This window comes from Oryx dammah, unplaced genomic scaffold (assembly GCF_014754425.2).
Source record: "Oryx dammah isolate SB20612 unplaced genomic scaffold, SCBI_Odam_1.1 HiC_scaffold_13, whole genome shotgun sequence".
Classification (NCBI taxonomy): Eukaryota; Metazoa; Chordata; class Mammalia; order Artiodactyla; family Bovidae; genus Oryx; species Oryx dammah.
Window position 1 is genome coordinate 42,950,695 of NW_024070197.1, and position 14,766 is coordinate 42,965,460.

The 14,766-nt window shown below is 32.7% G+C and overlaps 1 protein-coding gene across 10 annotated transcripts in view; it reads right to left on the minus strand.

Annotated features, from left to right (window-relative positions):
* CHD9 (chromodomain helicase DNA binding protein 9) overlaps nucleotides 1-14,766 on the minus strand; it is a 219,269-nt gene that overhangs the window by 77,707 nt on the left and 126,796 nt on the right. For 7 of the 10 annotated variants that reach the window (XM_040253575.1, XM_040253580.1, XM_040253582.1 and 4 more), the window contains exon 3: nucleotides 11,206-11,537. In XM_040253575.1, the coding sequence (XP_040109509.1) occupies nucleotides 11,206-11,537 (332 nt within the window). Of the gene's footprint in view, nucleotides 1-11,205; nucleotides 11,538-12,338; nucleotides 12,678-12,700; nucleotides 12,784-14,766 lie in introns of those variants that run through there. The other 3 variants (XM_040253584.1, XM_040253583.1, XM_040253585.1) reach the window with 2 other exon arrangements.

Sequence of the window (14,766 nt, forward strand, 5' to 3'; positions counted from 1 at the left end):
ATAGTTATTTACTAATGTGGGAAAACTTGAAGGTTAAAAGCACCTACTTTGAAATCATAATTTCAAACATATAAAAGCCTGATGTCACCATTTACTAACTGTCTTGTGTGACACTGGGGAAATTACTTGATAGTGTCCTTGCCTGTAAAACAGGGATACTGCAGTATCTGGAGCCATATTTTTGTTGAGAATTAAGTGGGATAATGTATGTCTGAGCACAGCTTTTAACACATAGTAGTTCCTCAACTAATGGGGAACTACATCTAACTGTAGTTCCTCAACTACATCTAACTGTGACATGCCAGGCACTTTCCTGGGTTCTAGGATTTGAAGGTAAAGTCGATAAGGTTCCTAACTTTACATATCATTGTTAGAATATGATCTCAGCTAAAATAAAGAGGAAGTTAGAACAAGATGTAACGTGAAGACAAAGGAAGAAATGTTTATATTTACTGAAGAGTAAAGAAGGCTTTACAGAAAAGACAATGTTTGAGACAGCGAACTGAAAAATGAAAGGGAGCCCAACCGGGTACATTCCAGACAAGGGGATACCATAGGATATGTGAGAATATGCAACAATAGAGCATGTTCAGTTCAATTCAGTTGCTCAGTCGTGTCTGACTCTTTGCAACCCCATGAATTGCTAGGACCACGCAAAGTATACTACAGGAAGAGCTGGGTCAAGGTCATAGAAGACCCTGTCTTATACACAAGGAGTTAATGTTTTAGTTTAAGGCCATCTTTAAGCTCCATAGGGCAGAAATTGAAAAGAAATCTGTCTTGCTCACCACTGACAACAAATGGCATGGAGATATTTTGAATGGATGAGAAACAGTAAAGCAAACGGAAGACGTAAGAATTTTAAACAAATTCTAGGGATGTAATGTACAGCCTGGTGACTATAGATAATAATATTGAGTTAGATATTTGACAGTCACTGAGAGAGTAAACCTTAAAAGTTCTTATCACAAGAAAAAATATATATAACTATGTGAGGTGACAGATGTTAATGAACTTATTGTGGTAACAGTTTCACAATATATACACACATCAAATCATTGTATTGTACACCATAAACAAATACACTGTGATATGTCAATTACATCTCAATAAAATTGGGGGGAAAATAATTTTAAACAAGGAAATAATGCAACTAGAAGGAAATGAAATGTAAATGAGGGAAACCAGCAATAAGGCTGCCAATTCAGGTGAGAAATGAAGAATGAAATACAGGACCATGGTAGGGTGGATGAAGAAGTCAAGAAAGATACATAATTTTTCATTTTGGAAGCAGAAACAATAGACTTGGTTATTGATTGGATAATGAGATATGAGGTGAGGAAAAATTCTAGAATGATTAATTCCCAGGGTATTCTCATATTGGTTTGATCACCACTTTCAACATGATAATGGTAATTTTTACTTGGTTATCTCACTTGTACTTTTCTGAGTATGTGAAATAAATGACATACAGTAAACATACAGTTTACACTGAAACCAGGAAATCAGAGAAAGTATAAAAGGATACTCTGACACAACATTAAGGAACTACCCACAGTCATACTCTATCCCCTCTGTTTACACAGGTCATCTCTCTAAATTCCAGTCCCTCTTCCTTTACTCTGGTTTCTCTCCTAAAATAAAAATCTCCCTTGAGGTAATATCTACTATTAGTTACCACATCATCTTGTTCTTCCCTCCTTATCCACAGCTCTCGAGTCACTTATACTGTTCCTTTCACTCGTCAATCCACTATAATCAAAACTCTTAAAACAACTTTCCATATTCATAGCTTCCATTTACTCAATGTTTACTGAGTCAACCTCTGCTGACTTTATATGCATTCTCTAACTGTGTGTTCATATAGTTCTGAGAGGCAAATTATACAAGAAGAGGAAACTGAGGCTCAGAGAAATTAAATTACTTGTTTAAAGTCATATCGATAGTAAGAACTGAGATAGAAATTAAATATGCCTCACTCTAAAGACTGACCTCCTAATGTTTAAGGCCACCAATGACCCTTGTAATGCTAAATCCGACAGATTTAAAAAAATTTTCTCTACTAACACATAACCAGTTTTTCCTTGTCTCCACCCTCAGATTCATGACACATCATTCTTCTGGTTCTCACTAAACTTCTTTGGCTCTTCTTTACTTTAAAGAAGTAATCCATTTTTCAGCAGGATTCAGTTTTTTTTTTGCCAGTCCCTTATCCACATGGATATCCCACAGATATTAAAATCTCAAAATGGTCCCAAATGCAATCCCTCAGTTCCCCTTAAAAAGTGTACTAATACTACAATATAATGTAAATTCAGAGAAGTGCACATATCAAGAGAGTATATAGCACAGTGAGTTTTCTCAAATTGAACATAAATGTATAACCAGCTCCTAGATCAGGAAACAAGACACTGGTTTCCCAGAAGTCTCCTGTCATGCTTTTCTCTTCAAGTAACAAACTCCTTCTGAGAGTAACCTTTGTGTTACTTCTGATTATTTAACATAACCTAAGGCACTTGGACAGGTGATCTTCAATGGCAAGGTAAGGGATAACTCAAACTAAAAATGATTCATAGAAATACAGTTTTCATGCACTCCCTTATCTGCTCTCCATCGCCAAACTCAAACATAATTTAGACTGGTTTGTAGATGAGGACAACACTAGCGGCAGGAAAGCTGTTAATAATGACTTCCCATGAAATGCAGATCAAGGCCCATAAATACCCTTCCGTACAGTGTTTAAAAAGGCATTTTATTAGTGTTTGGTATGCTAAATAAATTCTGTATGTGAAATATATAATCTGATATGGTATCTATATTGCTGCTTAAAGACTCAAATCCCACTCAATAAAAACTTTAATGAAATCAGGAGCAGAGAGATTTAAAACTTTATATTTATGACTATGAAGAGATTGTACTTTGCCTTTCTAGTAGATAAAGTAAATAAGTTTCACTCTAAGGACACTGAACTAAGCTGCTTAAATAATATTTTTATAAATAAACATTAACTAAATACTAAGTGCTAAAAAAAATACTAAGTGCTACCAAATTAGTCTTGAACACTCACTCTTTTTGGTGGAGGTGGATAAATTAGATATAAGTGTTTTAATACCTTATATTAAAAAGCAGAGACACTCCTTTGCCAACAAAGGTCCATCTAGTCAAGGCTATGTTCCAGTAGTCGCGTATGGATGTGAGAGTTGGACTATAAAGAAAGCTGAGTGCCAAAGAATTGATGCTTTTGAACTGTGGTGTTGGAGAAGACTCTTGAGAGTCCCTTGGACTGCAAGTAGATCAAACCAGTCCAACCCAAAGGAAATCAGTCGTGAATATTCATTGGAAGGACTGATGCTGAAGCTGAAACTCCTATACTTTGGCCACCTGATGCGAACTGACTCATTTGAAGAGACTCTGATGCCAGGAAAGATTGAAGGCGGGAGGAGAGGGGGACAACAGAGGATGAGATGGTTGGATGGCATCACCGACTCAATGGACATGAGTCTGAGTAAACTCCAGGAGCTGGTGACAGACAGGGAGGCCTGGTGTGCTGCAGTCCATGGTGTCGCAAAGGGTCGAACATGACTGAGCGACTGAACTAAGCTGATAATACCTAAGGTAAACCTTCATTACATTATTTGAAAAATGTACTTACAAACAAAAATAACTTCAAAATTTATTTTTCTTATATTCTGCATTTTCTTCCGATATTATTGTACAGGCCTGGAATAAATCTTAATTCATAAACTAATTAACTATCATTAACCCATGCAAAAGTATTTTTCAAATTCTAACTTTGCAAGAAATATTTCAAATACAATAGTTTCCTACTAAACTTCTGAGGTCCAAATACTTACACACATGGCCATTCTGTTCAAAAAAGCTACATTTCTTCTGTAGAAAAAAGGTTTATTCTAAAACTTGAAGTCATTCTTTACTGACATAATTTTGAGTTTAAAAAATATATTTTTTATATAAAATATACAGTTTATATATATGTACACACACAAATATCCTATGGTTACTTACATAGAACATTGGTTCTTAGAAATAATGAAGTCATATCAGTTAAATAAACATTCTAAAATGGTATATAAGGGATATTACAAAGAACAAACATTTGGTTAGTTTTGATCAGTATTCCTAAACATGTGAGTCAGGTTTCATTAGAAGCTTGTTCGTTAACAATAAAAATTCCAAATTGAGAGACACTCTGCAAAATAAAGGGCTTCCCAGGTGGCTCAGTGGTGAAGAATCTGCCTGCCAGTGCAGGAAACGCGGGAGACACAGGTTCAATCCCTGGGTCAGGAAGACCCCCTGGAGGAGGAATGGCAACCCACTCCAGTGTTCTTGCCTGGAAAATGCCATGGAGAAGCCTGGCAGGCTACAGCCCATGGGGTTGCAAAGAGACGGACACAACTTAGCAACTGAGCAGTACGAAATAACTGCCCAGTAGCTACAAAGAGGAAAATGTCAAAGACTGAAGAATCATTCTAAAATGGAGGAGTATGAGGAGATAAGACAACAAAATGAAATATAAAATCCTTAACTGGATCCTGGCCAAAAAAATGGAACTGACACAATTTGCACTGAGCTGTAACTCAGTTAACAGGATTGTGTTAAGTGTTTACTTCCTGATTTTGATCATTGTGCTTCAGTTAAATATTATTAACATCTGAGGAAGCTGGGTGAAGAGCCTAAGGGAACCTTAACCTATTTTCACAAGTGTGAGATTAGTTCAAAATAAAAACTAACAAAACAAAACTCCAGATTTGTAGGTTCCAATTCCAGAATTCTGATCTAGTAAGTGGGATCCCTCATCAGACTTAGTAAGAATTTCCACCAGGTTTCAGAACCACAGGCTCAAAATAATTAGTGAAGAAAACTCCAGGAACAAATATTCAGCATAATAAAACTATTCTATACTTATAGAATACTTAAAATTTCAAAGTGCTTTTGTCTATAATACCTCAGCTGACCCTGAGAAAAGTTCATATATAGGTGAGGCGGTCATCAGTCCCACTAAATAGAGAAACTTTGATTTCTGAACAACCAGGGATATCTATTGCCTGTACAATGACAACTGATAGCCGTAAATGTTATCTGAAGGAAATCAGATGATCCAAAAGCAGAAGAAAAAAGATAAAATCAGTTAAGTAAAATATCCAATTACTAAAGATCATTCCATTCCTCCATGATGAATTACAGAAAGTTTACTATGTTAATTCTAAAATAAAATGTCATTATAGGTACAATTTTCAAATAAATTGATAGTCTGCTTTTTAGAAATGTCACAAAGTAAAGCAACAAAGTAATACAGACTATAATGATAATAAAGACTTTAAGCAAGTTTTGATTTTTAAAACATTAAAAGGATCTGTTATTAATGTTAGCAAACTGCAGCAACAAGTATCCAGGCATGTAAAAGAACTAAGTATCAAAACATAGCTTGTTTTCAGACAGCAAAGGGCAATTTCAAACTAAGTATAAATCTGAAATGTTAATTCATTTGAAACACATACTAGAAAACCTCAGTGTTTATATACTTGACAGTTATATTTGATTTTCAGATGTAATTTGTGCACTCATCTAAATCCTGCCCACGTGTTATTAGCAGAAGCTGTGTAACAAGCTACATTCTACATGGTGTCAATCTGTAATTGCCCCCTGTAGAGCCTCTCATTGCAATAATTGGACAAACAATGAATCTTATCCAATTTAGTCCATTTGTTGTAATTAATGCATCCAATTCATCAAACATAGAGGAAACAAGTAAAACTACTATTTTACATTTAATTTTCTTTTCTTTGTAAGCCCAGTTGCAGGCACTGGGGCTATTTTTAAAATCATCAGATATATACATGTGTATTTTTTTTAAGAAGAAACATATTTAACTTGATGAAATTATTCCAGTTTAAAGTTCAACTCAAGACTCTAGCTTAAACTTACTTGGAAAAAAACAATCAAGTTTTAAAATGGTTTTTAGTTAATCTTTAAATTTATGAAAGGAGGACTGTATTCGAGGTTTTTAATAACGTGGATTATAAATTACTTCCTGTTTAGGGAATTCCCTGGAAGTTGAGTAGTTAGGACTCTGCACCTCCACTGTAGGGGGCATGAGTTTGATCCCTGGCCGGGAACTAAGATCCAGTACATGATGTGGCATGGACAAAAAATAATACTAAATAAAACAAATAATCACTTCCAGTTTAAGACTGGGCATCAAGTTTTTCAAAATGTTTATTTCACTGCGTTGTTTCATATAAATAGTCACTAAGGTCCAAGTATTAGCTAATCATAGTCAGTATATTTATCAGCATAGTTTAATCTTTATTCTTTAAAAAATTTACTTCCTTTCTTTTAAAAAACATTTATGCTTAAAAATACTGACAAAATAGGAAAATTAAAATCAAATACTATAGTGCCTCTAAAGTACACCTTTCCCCTACATATTAACATCTATGAAATCAAGATTCACCTAATAATCAAAGGTATGCCATAGTTTTAACTGTTAATATATTTTTTCTGACACATAAAATAAAAAAAATAATAAGTGTGTCATAATCAATGACATTTTAGATTAAATGAAATAATCACACACTATTTGCTAGTGATAAACCTTATAATACATCTTATATAAAGATATATATATTAAAAATGGACTTGTAAATCTTAAATTCATAATATATAAAGTATACATTAATTCTTTCTGCAGATGAATATTTCAGATTTTCATTGAACTTAAGTTTAGAAATAGTCAAATCAATAAAACATTTTATCTTCTTAGCATTTAAAAATTATAGAACTTATACAGTCTACTAATGGCATGATTAACAATTAAAAATACATAATAAATTTATACCACACATTTTTGAAAGTGCTTTCTTAATCATATACTGAGAAACATTTAATTAATACATCTATATTTTATCCGAACACACACTAAATTCCTCCTACTCTGAATGTTTGCAATCAGGGTCTCAGTTATTACTTCCTGTGACATGTGATGTAGCTGACTGAGCAGGCATGAACACCTAGCCCTTGGCAGTAGAAGGGTGGAGTATTAACCACTGGACCTCCAGGGAAGGCTCTCATTTGTTATTTCACTAACATGCAATATAAAGTGATAATTCCCAATTTCTGCTGATTCCTCTTATTTTCCCCTCGGATTTTGTTCATGATTTTCCCCTTATATTATTATTTAAATGTGTCTCTCTCTCTAGACACACATATGGATATACTTACATGTTTGTTTTGTTTAAAAATACAAACATACATATATATGTATATGCATAATAGGTAATTAATAAATGTTATTTTGCTTATCCCTTCTTGGACCCTCAGAATGACAATCGCAAAGAAGGGCACAATGTAATTTCCAAATCTAATTAAATGTTTTACTGTTTTTCTTTATAACATGACACCCTTAATTCCAACTTGCTTTGATAAATATTTCCTAATTTAGATGTTTTCTGCTTTAACTAAAGAGAAAAGCTACTCCGAGCACTTGTTAACTGCCACTCGTAACAACAGAAAGAATAATTATGAGTAATACAAAATAGTTTTTTTTAACCTTTAATTGTGAAGGTTTTACCTCTACTGATATAATTTACAGGGCTATAAGAACATTTTTAAGTGTAAAAAGCATTCTACTTGTCAGTCTGATCATCTAAAGCAAAGAAGTAAATTATAATTGACAACATGGAAACAGTTTAAATGTCAAAGCTATAAAACATAATAAACCTAAAAATGCTTCAATCAAATCTAAAAGCAAGCTATAAGAAAATTCTACTAGAAGTCTTAGAATGAATTTATTTTAGAATTTACTTTATCACTACTAAACCATTAGATTTTGTCCCTGTGACTTAGTGAAGGATTAGCTTGCCATTTCTGATTTTAACAAACCAAATGCAACCATTTGGCATCATTTAAAATTTAATCTTCAATTCATTCATTCTTTTCATAAAATTCATTCCTTTCCATTCATGGAGCCTCTATTATGTAGCAAAGATCACTAAAGAAATACCCACTCTTCTATTTGAAAGGTGGCTTGTTATAACCTGACTGCCAAGATCATGAAAAATGTCAAAGCAGAGAAAGTCCTATACCTCACTCTTCATTTTACACCTGCCATTTCCATTTTAACTCACACCATCCCTTCCATATAACGATGTAATTCCTTTCAAACTCCAAGCATGTGTCAAAACAAAATTCACCTGTCCTAAATGCCACTCTAGCTAATCTGATAAACAGAGGCATACAAATAAGAAAAAAATATTAGTAAGTTAAACTACTCTCCTTCTTATCAGTTTTAGCAACTGTTTCTGTTTTCATATTGTCTGCTTGATTTTTAAACTCATCTTATTCAGGAAAAGAGCCTTAATAGAAAGAGAACCTAGGCAGATAGGTGAGAACTTAAGTTCCAAATAAGAGGCATAGCTCCTGGCCTTGGGTTTTTCCTTAAATAGCTAAATGCTATTTATGTTTTCAGAAAATAATGGCTAACGTTATTTACAGGTATTGTTCTATATGCTTTAAATGTCATTAAATCATTTCACCCTCAATATAACACTATAAGGCAAGCACTACCATTATCCTCATTTTATGTATGAGTAAACTAAAACTTGGAGAGGTTAAGTATTTGTCCAGGGTCACACTGCTTTATAAGTGATAAAGGGGGAATGTGAATAAGTAAACCTGGTTCCAAAGTCAAAGCACTTAACCTCATTATCATACTGCATGCCCAGTCTAACTCAGAATTGCTGTAAAGATTAAATGACACTATATCAAAGTCTCTGAAAAGGAAACTCTATTCCTCGTATTTAAAAAGATTAATCTATGAAAGTGAGAGGAAAAATACAAAGGTTTCACGCAAGGAGAGGCAGTATTGGTCTTCTTCAGATTAGTCTTAGTATATAATAATTCCTAGATTATATGATATCACATATGTGCATTAAATGAACAACTCTGACTATAATCATAACTTATTGTTTACAAATTTAGTTATTTTTGAAATTTATGTTTCATTAATGAGCATTCATTAATGCTCATGGTTAAGTTGCAGCACACACTCCCTTTAATTTTATCTGATATAAATCACCTGATACTAGCAAAAGTTCGATTCTTTTAAAACGAAGAAAAACAAAACCTTTACAAAAAAATATTTAATATATCATGAAATACTACTAAAATGATGCAAATAAACTTAACTATTTAAAGGATGGTTGGTTCTTCACAAAAAACAAAAAACTCAGCAAATTCAAAATAATACAATGTAGTGGGCTAACTGGAAAGCACAGTAATGAAATATTTCAAGTGACCAATACAGAACTCCAGGTTGTATATGAATTTCATTTCCATCCACGCTTTTTCTTCCAACATGAAAGTAATCTTTGGTTGTCTAATAAAGATGATCAAAAAACTGTTGCACTCCCAATACTCAATAATATATGGGCAAGCTTCAGTTCTACTTGTCTGCAACTTATAAATTCCTCACCCACTTTCAGCAAGTGATTTTTCTACCGCTTACTCAATACCTGACCATGGAAATATCTTTCCAATATAATTCTGACCTCTTCTCACAAATGCTATCTCTAAAAAACAAGTACTAAATTGATCATGCTGTGCAGTATTAAAATAATTTATCGTTACTAATCTATTTCTAACAAAAATACAAATATCACAGACTAATATATTACTATCCCCTACCATATTAATCTACACTTTGAAAAAAATCCATGTTTTTCTATTATAATTTATTATTTCTAATTTCCCTTTATATATTGTTTTTTTCTTGAACCAGGTTCACCTCTGTTATCTTTTCCTTCCCTCTAGTTATCCTCCCATCCCCCCATTTAAACTTACTGTAACTCTTGAAGGTTCTCTAAGGTTTCCTCTTATGATTATTTTAAATATCCTTTCAAATAGTGCTACTACTTTGTCCATATCCCTGTACAAGTTAAAACTGGAAAATTTTAATCACAGTAACTTTTAATACATTAAAGGATTATATAAGGGGTTTCCTAAATTAAAACTAGACAAAATATTGAAATAAGATACTTTCATACCAAAACCTTTAAACATAAAAGGAACAAAAATCTAAACTTCAAATTTCATGTTAGCTATCTGCAAATAAAATATAAAATCAATAATATTAATTATTTCTCTATTATAACAAGAGAGCCCATATTATTTAAAGATTTGGACTGAAAGACTTCATGACCTAATGATATAACTTAGTTTGATGGTTGCATTTAAAATGCTATGAATAAACTGTTATAAAATTTAGTTCTGAATATCTATATAATATATAAATAATTTCTTAAGCAAATGAAGATTTTAATAATAATGAAATTTCTCCTTTATTGTGTACTCTTTTATGTGGACAAAAGAAATTTAAATACTTTATTAAAATTTCATATAAAGCCTTCAAAACTAACCAAATATTCCCATAAAAACAAATCTAAACTCTGTTGGCCTTAGATTAGTTTTACCCTTGCATCCCTTGCATACATAAAATAAACATATACATAAAACAAATAATAGTTATTACGTTTTCTTTTTTGAAAATAAGTAGTCAAATAAAAAACACCTAGGATTAATGTACCCTCCAAAAGCAATTCTTTATCCTTATAATTCTCTTGGAGCATTAATCCTCACCTGGCCTCTTTATTACATAAAGTAAATCAGAAAGACTATAAAAAAGTAAGTGTAAGAATTGAGAGCTGCTTATTGTTGATTTAAATGGTCTTAGTTTCATTGCCATTCCATTATTTCAAAGTTGTGGGTTTATGAGAAAATATTATATTTCATGTTTCCAAACTATAAAGTACTCAGTGAAGTACAACTAAGAGAGAAATAAATCTATAATTATAAAGTATTTCAAGGCGCTTTTAAATTTTAAATAAAGTAAATTTGGAACTGGCACAGCAATGTGGATTTTTTTTTCTTTTTCTGTTTTATATATAAAATATTTTCCTATTCTAAATTCTTTTTACTAACAAAAAGGTATGTTCACGTATCAGTAAATTTAGTAAAATTCTGGAATATTATTAATACCTAGTTCATTCAAAAAGGCAATGAGGTACACAACTTAAAACTCCAAAGTGAGAGTAAACACATCACACGCAAATCAAAAGTAAAAGATTAGACAGACTGTGCTTTTACAAAAACTTCAAAGGAAGAAGATTTAATTCTTAACCAACTCACCCAATTTTTGTCTTCTCTTTTAACTTAGAACAAGTTTTTGTTTTTTTGCTCTCTTTGTCCTTTGGCTTGGATTTCATCCTTCTTCCTTTCTTTTCCTCTTTTCCTTCAAGTGAAGCACTAGGAAAGTTTTCAGGGCTCATTACTCGTGGAATATTGCGTTCCCCTCGCTCCTTCGCTTTTGCTATGGCCTCCGATATTATACGATTAGCCTTTTCTTGCTTGCTTTCTGATTCCACCTTTTTTCTCTGCTTCTTCTCGGACATGATCCTCACCTGGGTATTCTGCAACTTAGTGTATGTCCCAGAACCATCACTCTTCTTGGAAGATGGAGGCTAGAGAAATCAAAATAATTTTTACACAATATATAAAAGTACATTTAAACAATTAATACACACAACCAAAACTTTAGAATTAAGCTTAAAGAAGTAAAATACATAAGCAAATATGTGTGTTACAGTTTAAAATTCAAACACTTTGCTGATTTAGATATTAGTCTAGGTATAAAATAAAAAGCCGAACTATTGCTTTTAAAAATGAAGATTAAAGAAGGGTAATATAGATTCACTGATATTTTCATAGCATTCTTAATTAGCTGATTCAAATTTTGTCCTATAAATACAGCTAATCCAAATTAAGTCATATAAATATTCTGGGCATTTGGAATAAGTATCTTCTTTCCTCTTCATTCCAGAACTCTGAAAATTATTAACAAATTTAAAATATCAATTTTCATTTAGAATGACTACTCCCCATAGTTTATTATGATTTTTAGAAAAACAAAGCCTTTCTGCTTTACAAGAAACTGGAACTAGAACCTGAAACCATTTAAATCATTTTAATGTGCAGTCTATGCAGCAATATAGCTAGTTAGTAAACAGACAAAACCATACTAAAAATTAGAGAAAGTTTTAGTCCTTCTGTGAAAGAGTTAAATGAGGATTTTTTTCTCTTTCTATATCATAGTATTTTGCTCAAGCAATTCTGGAAAAAAACAAATTTATAGTTTTACGTTAAAATTATTAATATTTTAGCAATATCACAGGAAGCAAATCAACAGCATTTTAAAAATAATATCCTCTTCAAACACACATACATCCACATATTCTTAGATCACAGTTTTGTTACATTCTTACCCGTAAACATGCCTCTGACTACAGCCAGGGAAAAAACCACCAGGAATTTCCAAACACATTTTCATGCTGATTCCAGTGTGCTTCACTGGATATCTTTTCTATACCTGCCTCATCAAAGGTTTCATAGCAGTGCTACAGCACTGAGAAAGGAAGGAGGGTTTAGAATCACTCACTAAAATGCCACCTTAAGGCCTACAGGCTATAACAAATAACCAAGACGCGAGAAAACAGCAACAAGCTCAAGATGGCGATGCAGTACGACTCCCGCAGCAGCAGCCAGTAATAAGGAAGGTTATTCAATCCCATTAGCCTTTTAGCCCAAAGAACCCCTCCTCCTCCCACTCATTCAGGCTTTCACTTACCCTTCCTCTTGGCCTCTTCACTGAAGACATTTTTGGCGTCAGACAAAGGCTTGCCCTCTGCTTTTTCACCACCCCAGGCAGTGCTCAAGAAAAAAGCATTGAAAGAAGATTCCTAAATGGCCTATTTAGCAAGCTGCAACCAAGAGATGCACAACCCTCCACAAATACACACTGTGATTTATCAACACATTTCTGCCTTGGCAAGTTTATATCCACTGTTCATCCTAATTAGATATGAAAAAGGCGTAAACCCCTCCTAAAAAGCTGAGTTTCCTCAATAGCTGTAAGCAGATAGCCAGATTCCAACAAAGCACAGAAAGAAATGAATGCACAAAGCATCAAAATGCATCAGCATGAATATTAGAGATGTCGTTAAAAATACTGACTCCTTCTGCGGAAGTAGGCCAGCAGATGGTGCTACCAGTTATTATTCCATTAGACTCTGCAATTTAACCCCCAATGGACTGTTCTTCCCTCCATGTAACATATTTAACTCTCACTCTACCATTTCCTGTAGTAAAGTTTTTAAAAAATATACGTAAAAACTTGATTTCAAAAAATTATTTGAAAACGAAAACAGTAGTAAAGTGGCTTTATGTAGCTATCATCATTAAAAAAATAAAGTCCAATGCAATTTTTACCAGAGAAAAATACTTTTCTCCATTGATACTCTAAAATATTTAAAGCATAAACACAGCTGAAGAGGAGTGAAGGGTTAAAGAGGAGGTCATGCAAATGAACACATAATAAGTCACTTCTCTTTAAGAAATTAGATAAGGTCTCTCATTATTCTCCTAACAAAAAGCTAACAATGTTATTTTTAAAACAGAGAACTGAAGCTATTTTCATTTAAATTCTAAAAAGAAGCTTAAGATTTTGAAATGAACACATAAGATCTGTCTATAAAGAATAATCCTACTTAAAACTTTCTCTTACTTAAACCTGAATTCATACATTAATTTATTTTCCTAACCTCAAAAAACTCCTAAAACATTCCTGACCTTTACTCTCCACATTCTGTTTCAACTAAACTGTTGAGTTTTTCATATAACAATTTGAGTTTTGGTCCATTGCTAAAAATAAATAAGTAGCAAGTCCTCCTGAATTTGATAATTAATACCATTTTTCTCCTATAAAATATTGAGACTATTTTAGTAGAATGAAATACCTAAAACAAAATTTTCACTGTTTCAAAATTCACATTTACCTCTTTCATTAATGCCATTTTTTCAACTGGTCTTGGCAGATCATCTGACATCTGCATCAAATAACCTGTTTTTAGTTGTTTTTTTTTTTCCTTTTAGGCATCAAAGCTCCCGAAATGTAGCTACATTATATGAATAGTATCCTAGAAAGACTAAAGTAAAGAGCAGGAAAGGATATTAAAGGCATAGGATCATTAATGGCAAGAAAAGGATCTTAGTAACCTGAGAGGTCATCTATGTAAAAATCATAATATAATAACCAATAATAATGGCTAACACCAAATGCTTATTAGGTGACAGGCACTATTCTAAGCATTTTACATGTAATAATCAATTCAATCCTGAATAATAGGGTAATAGTGATAATGGAGAGGAGTAGCAAATGGGAGAGATTCTTACAGTAGTATTTCAAAATGAGAGACTTAGGGGCACAAATAATTTTTTAAAATAATAATAAGAGCTAACACATTTCATCCTTACTATGTTCTAGGCACTATGCCTAATATGACATACACATGAACAATGTGGATTTAAACTGCCTGGGTCCACTTATATACAGATTTTTTCCAATAAATACTACAGTGTTACATAATCCACCACTGGTTTCATCCAAGGATGTGGAACCACAGATATGGAGGAATCACATAAAGGGAAAACTGACTATAAAGTATAATTGGATCTTTCAGTGAGTCTCTAACCCTACACTGTTCCAGGATCTACAGTACAGTAACTCAGTTAATCTTAAAAACAACCCTAGAAGAAGACCAAAATTCAAAGAGATGCATGCACTCCAATGTTCACTGCAACACTATTTACAATAGCCAGGACACAGAAGAAACCTAAATGTACATCAACAAAGAA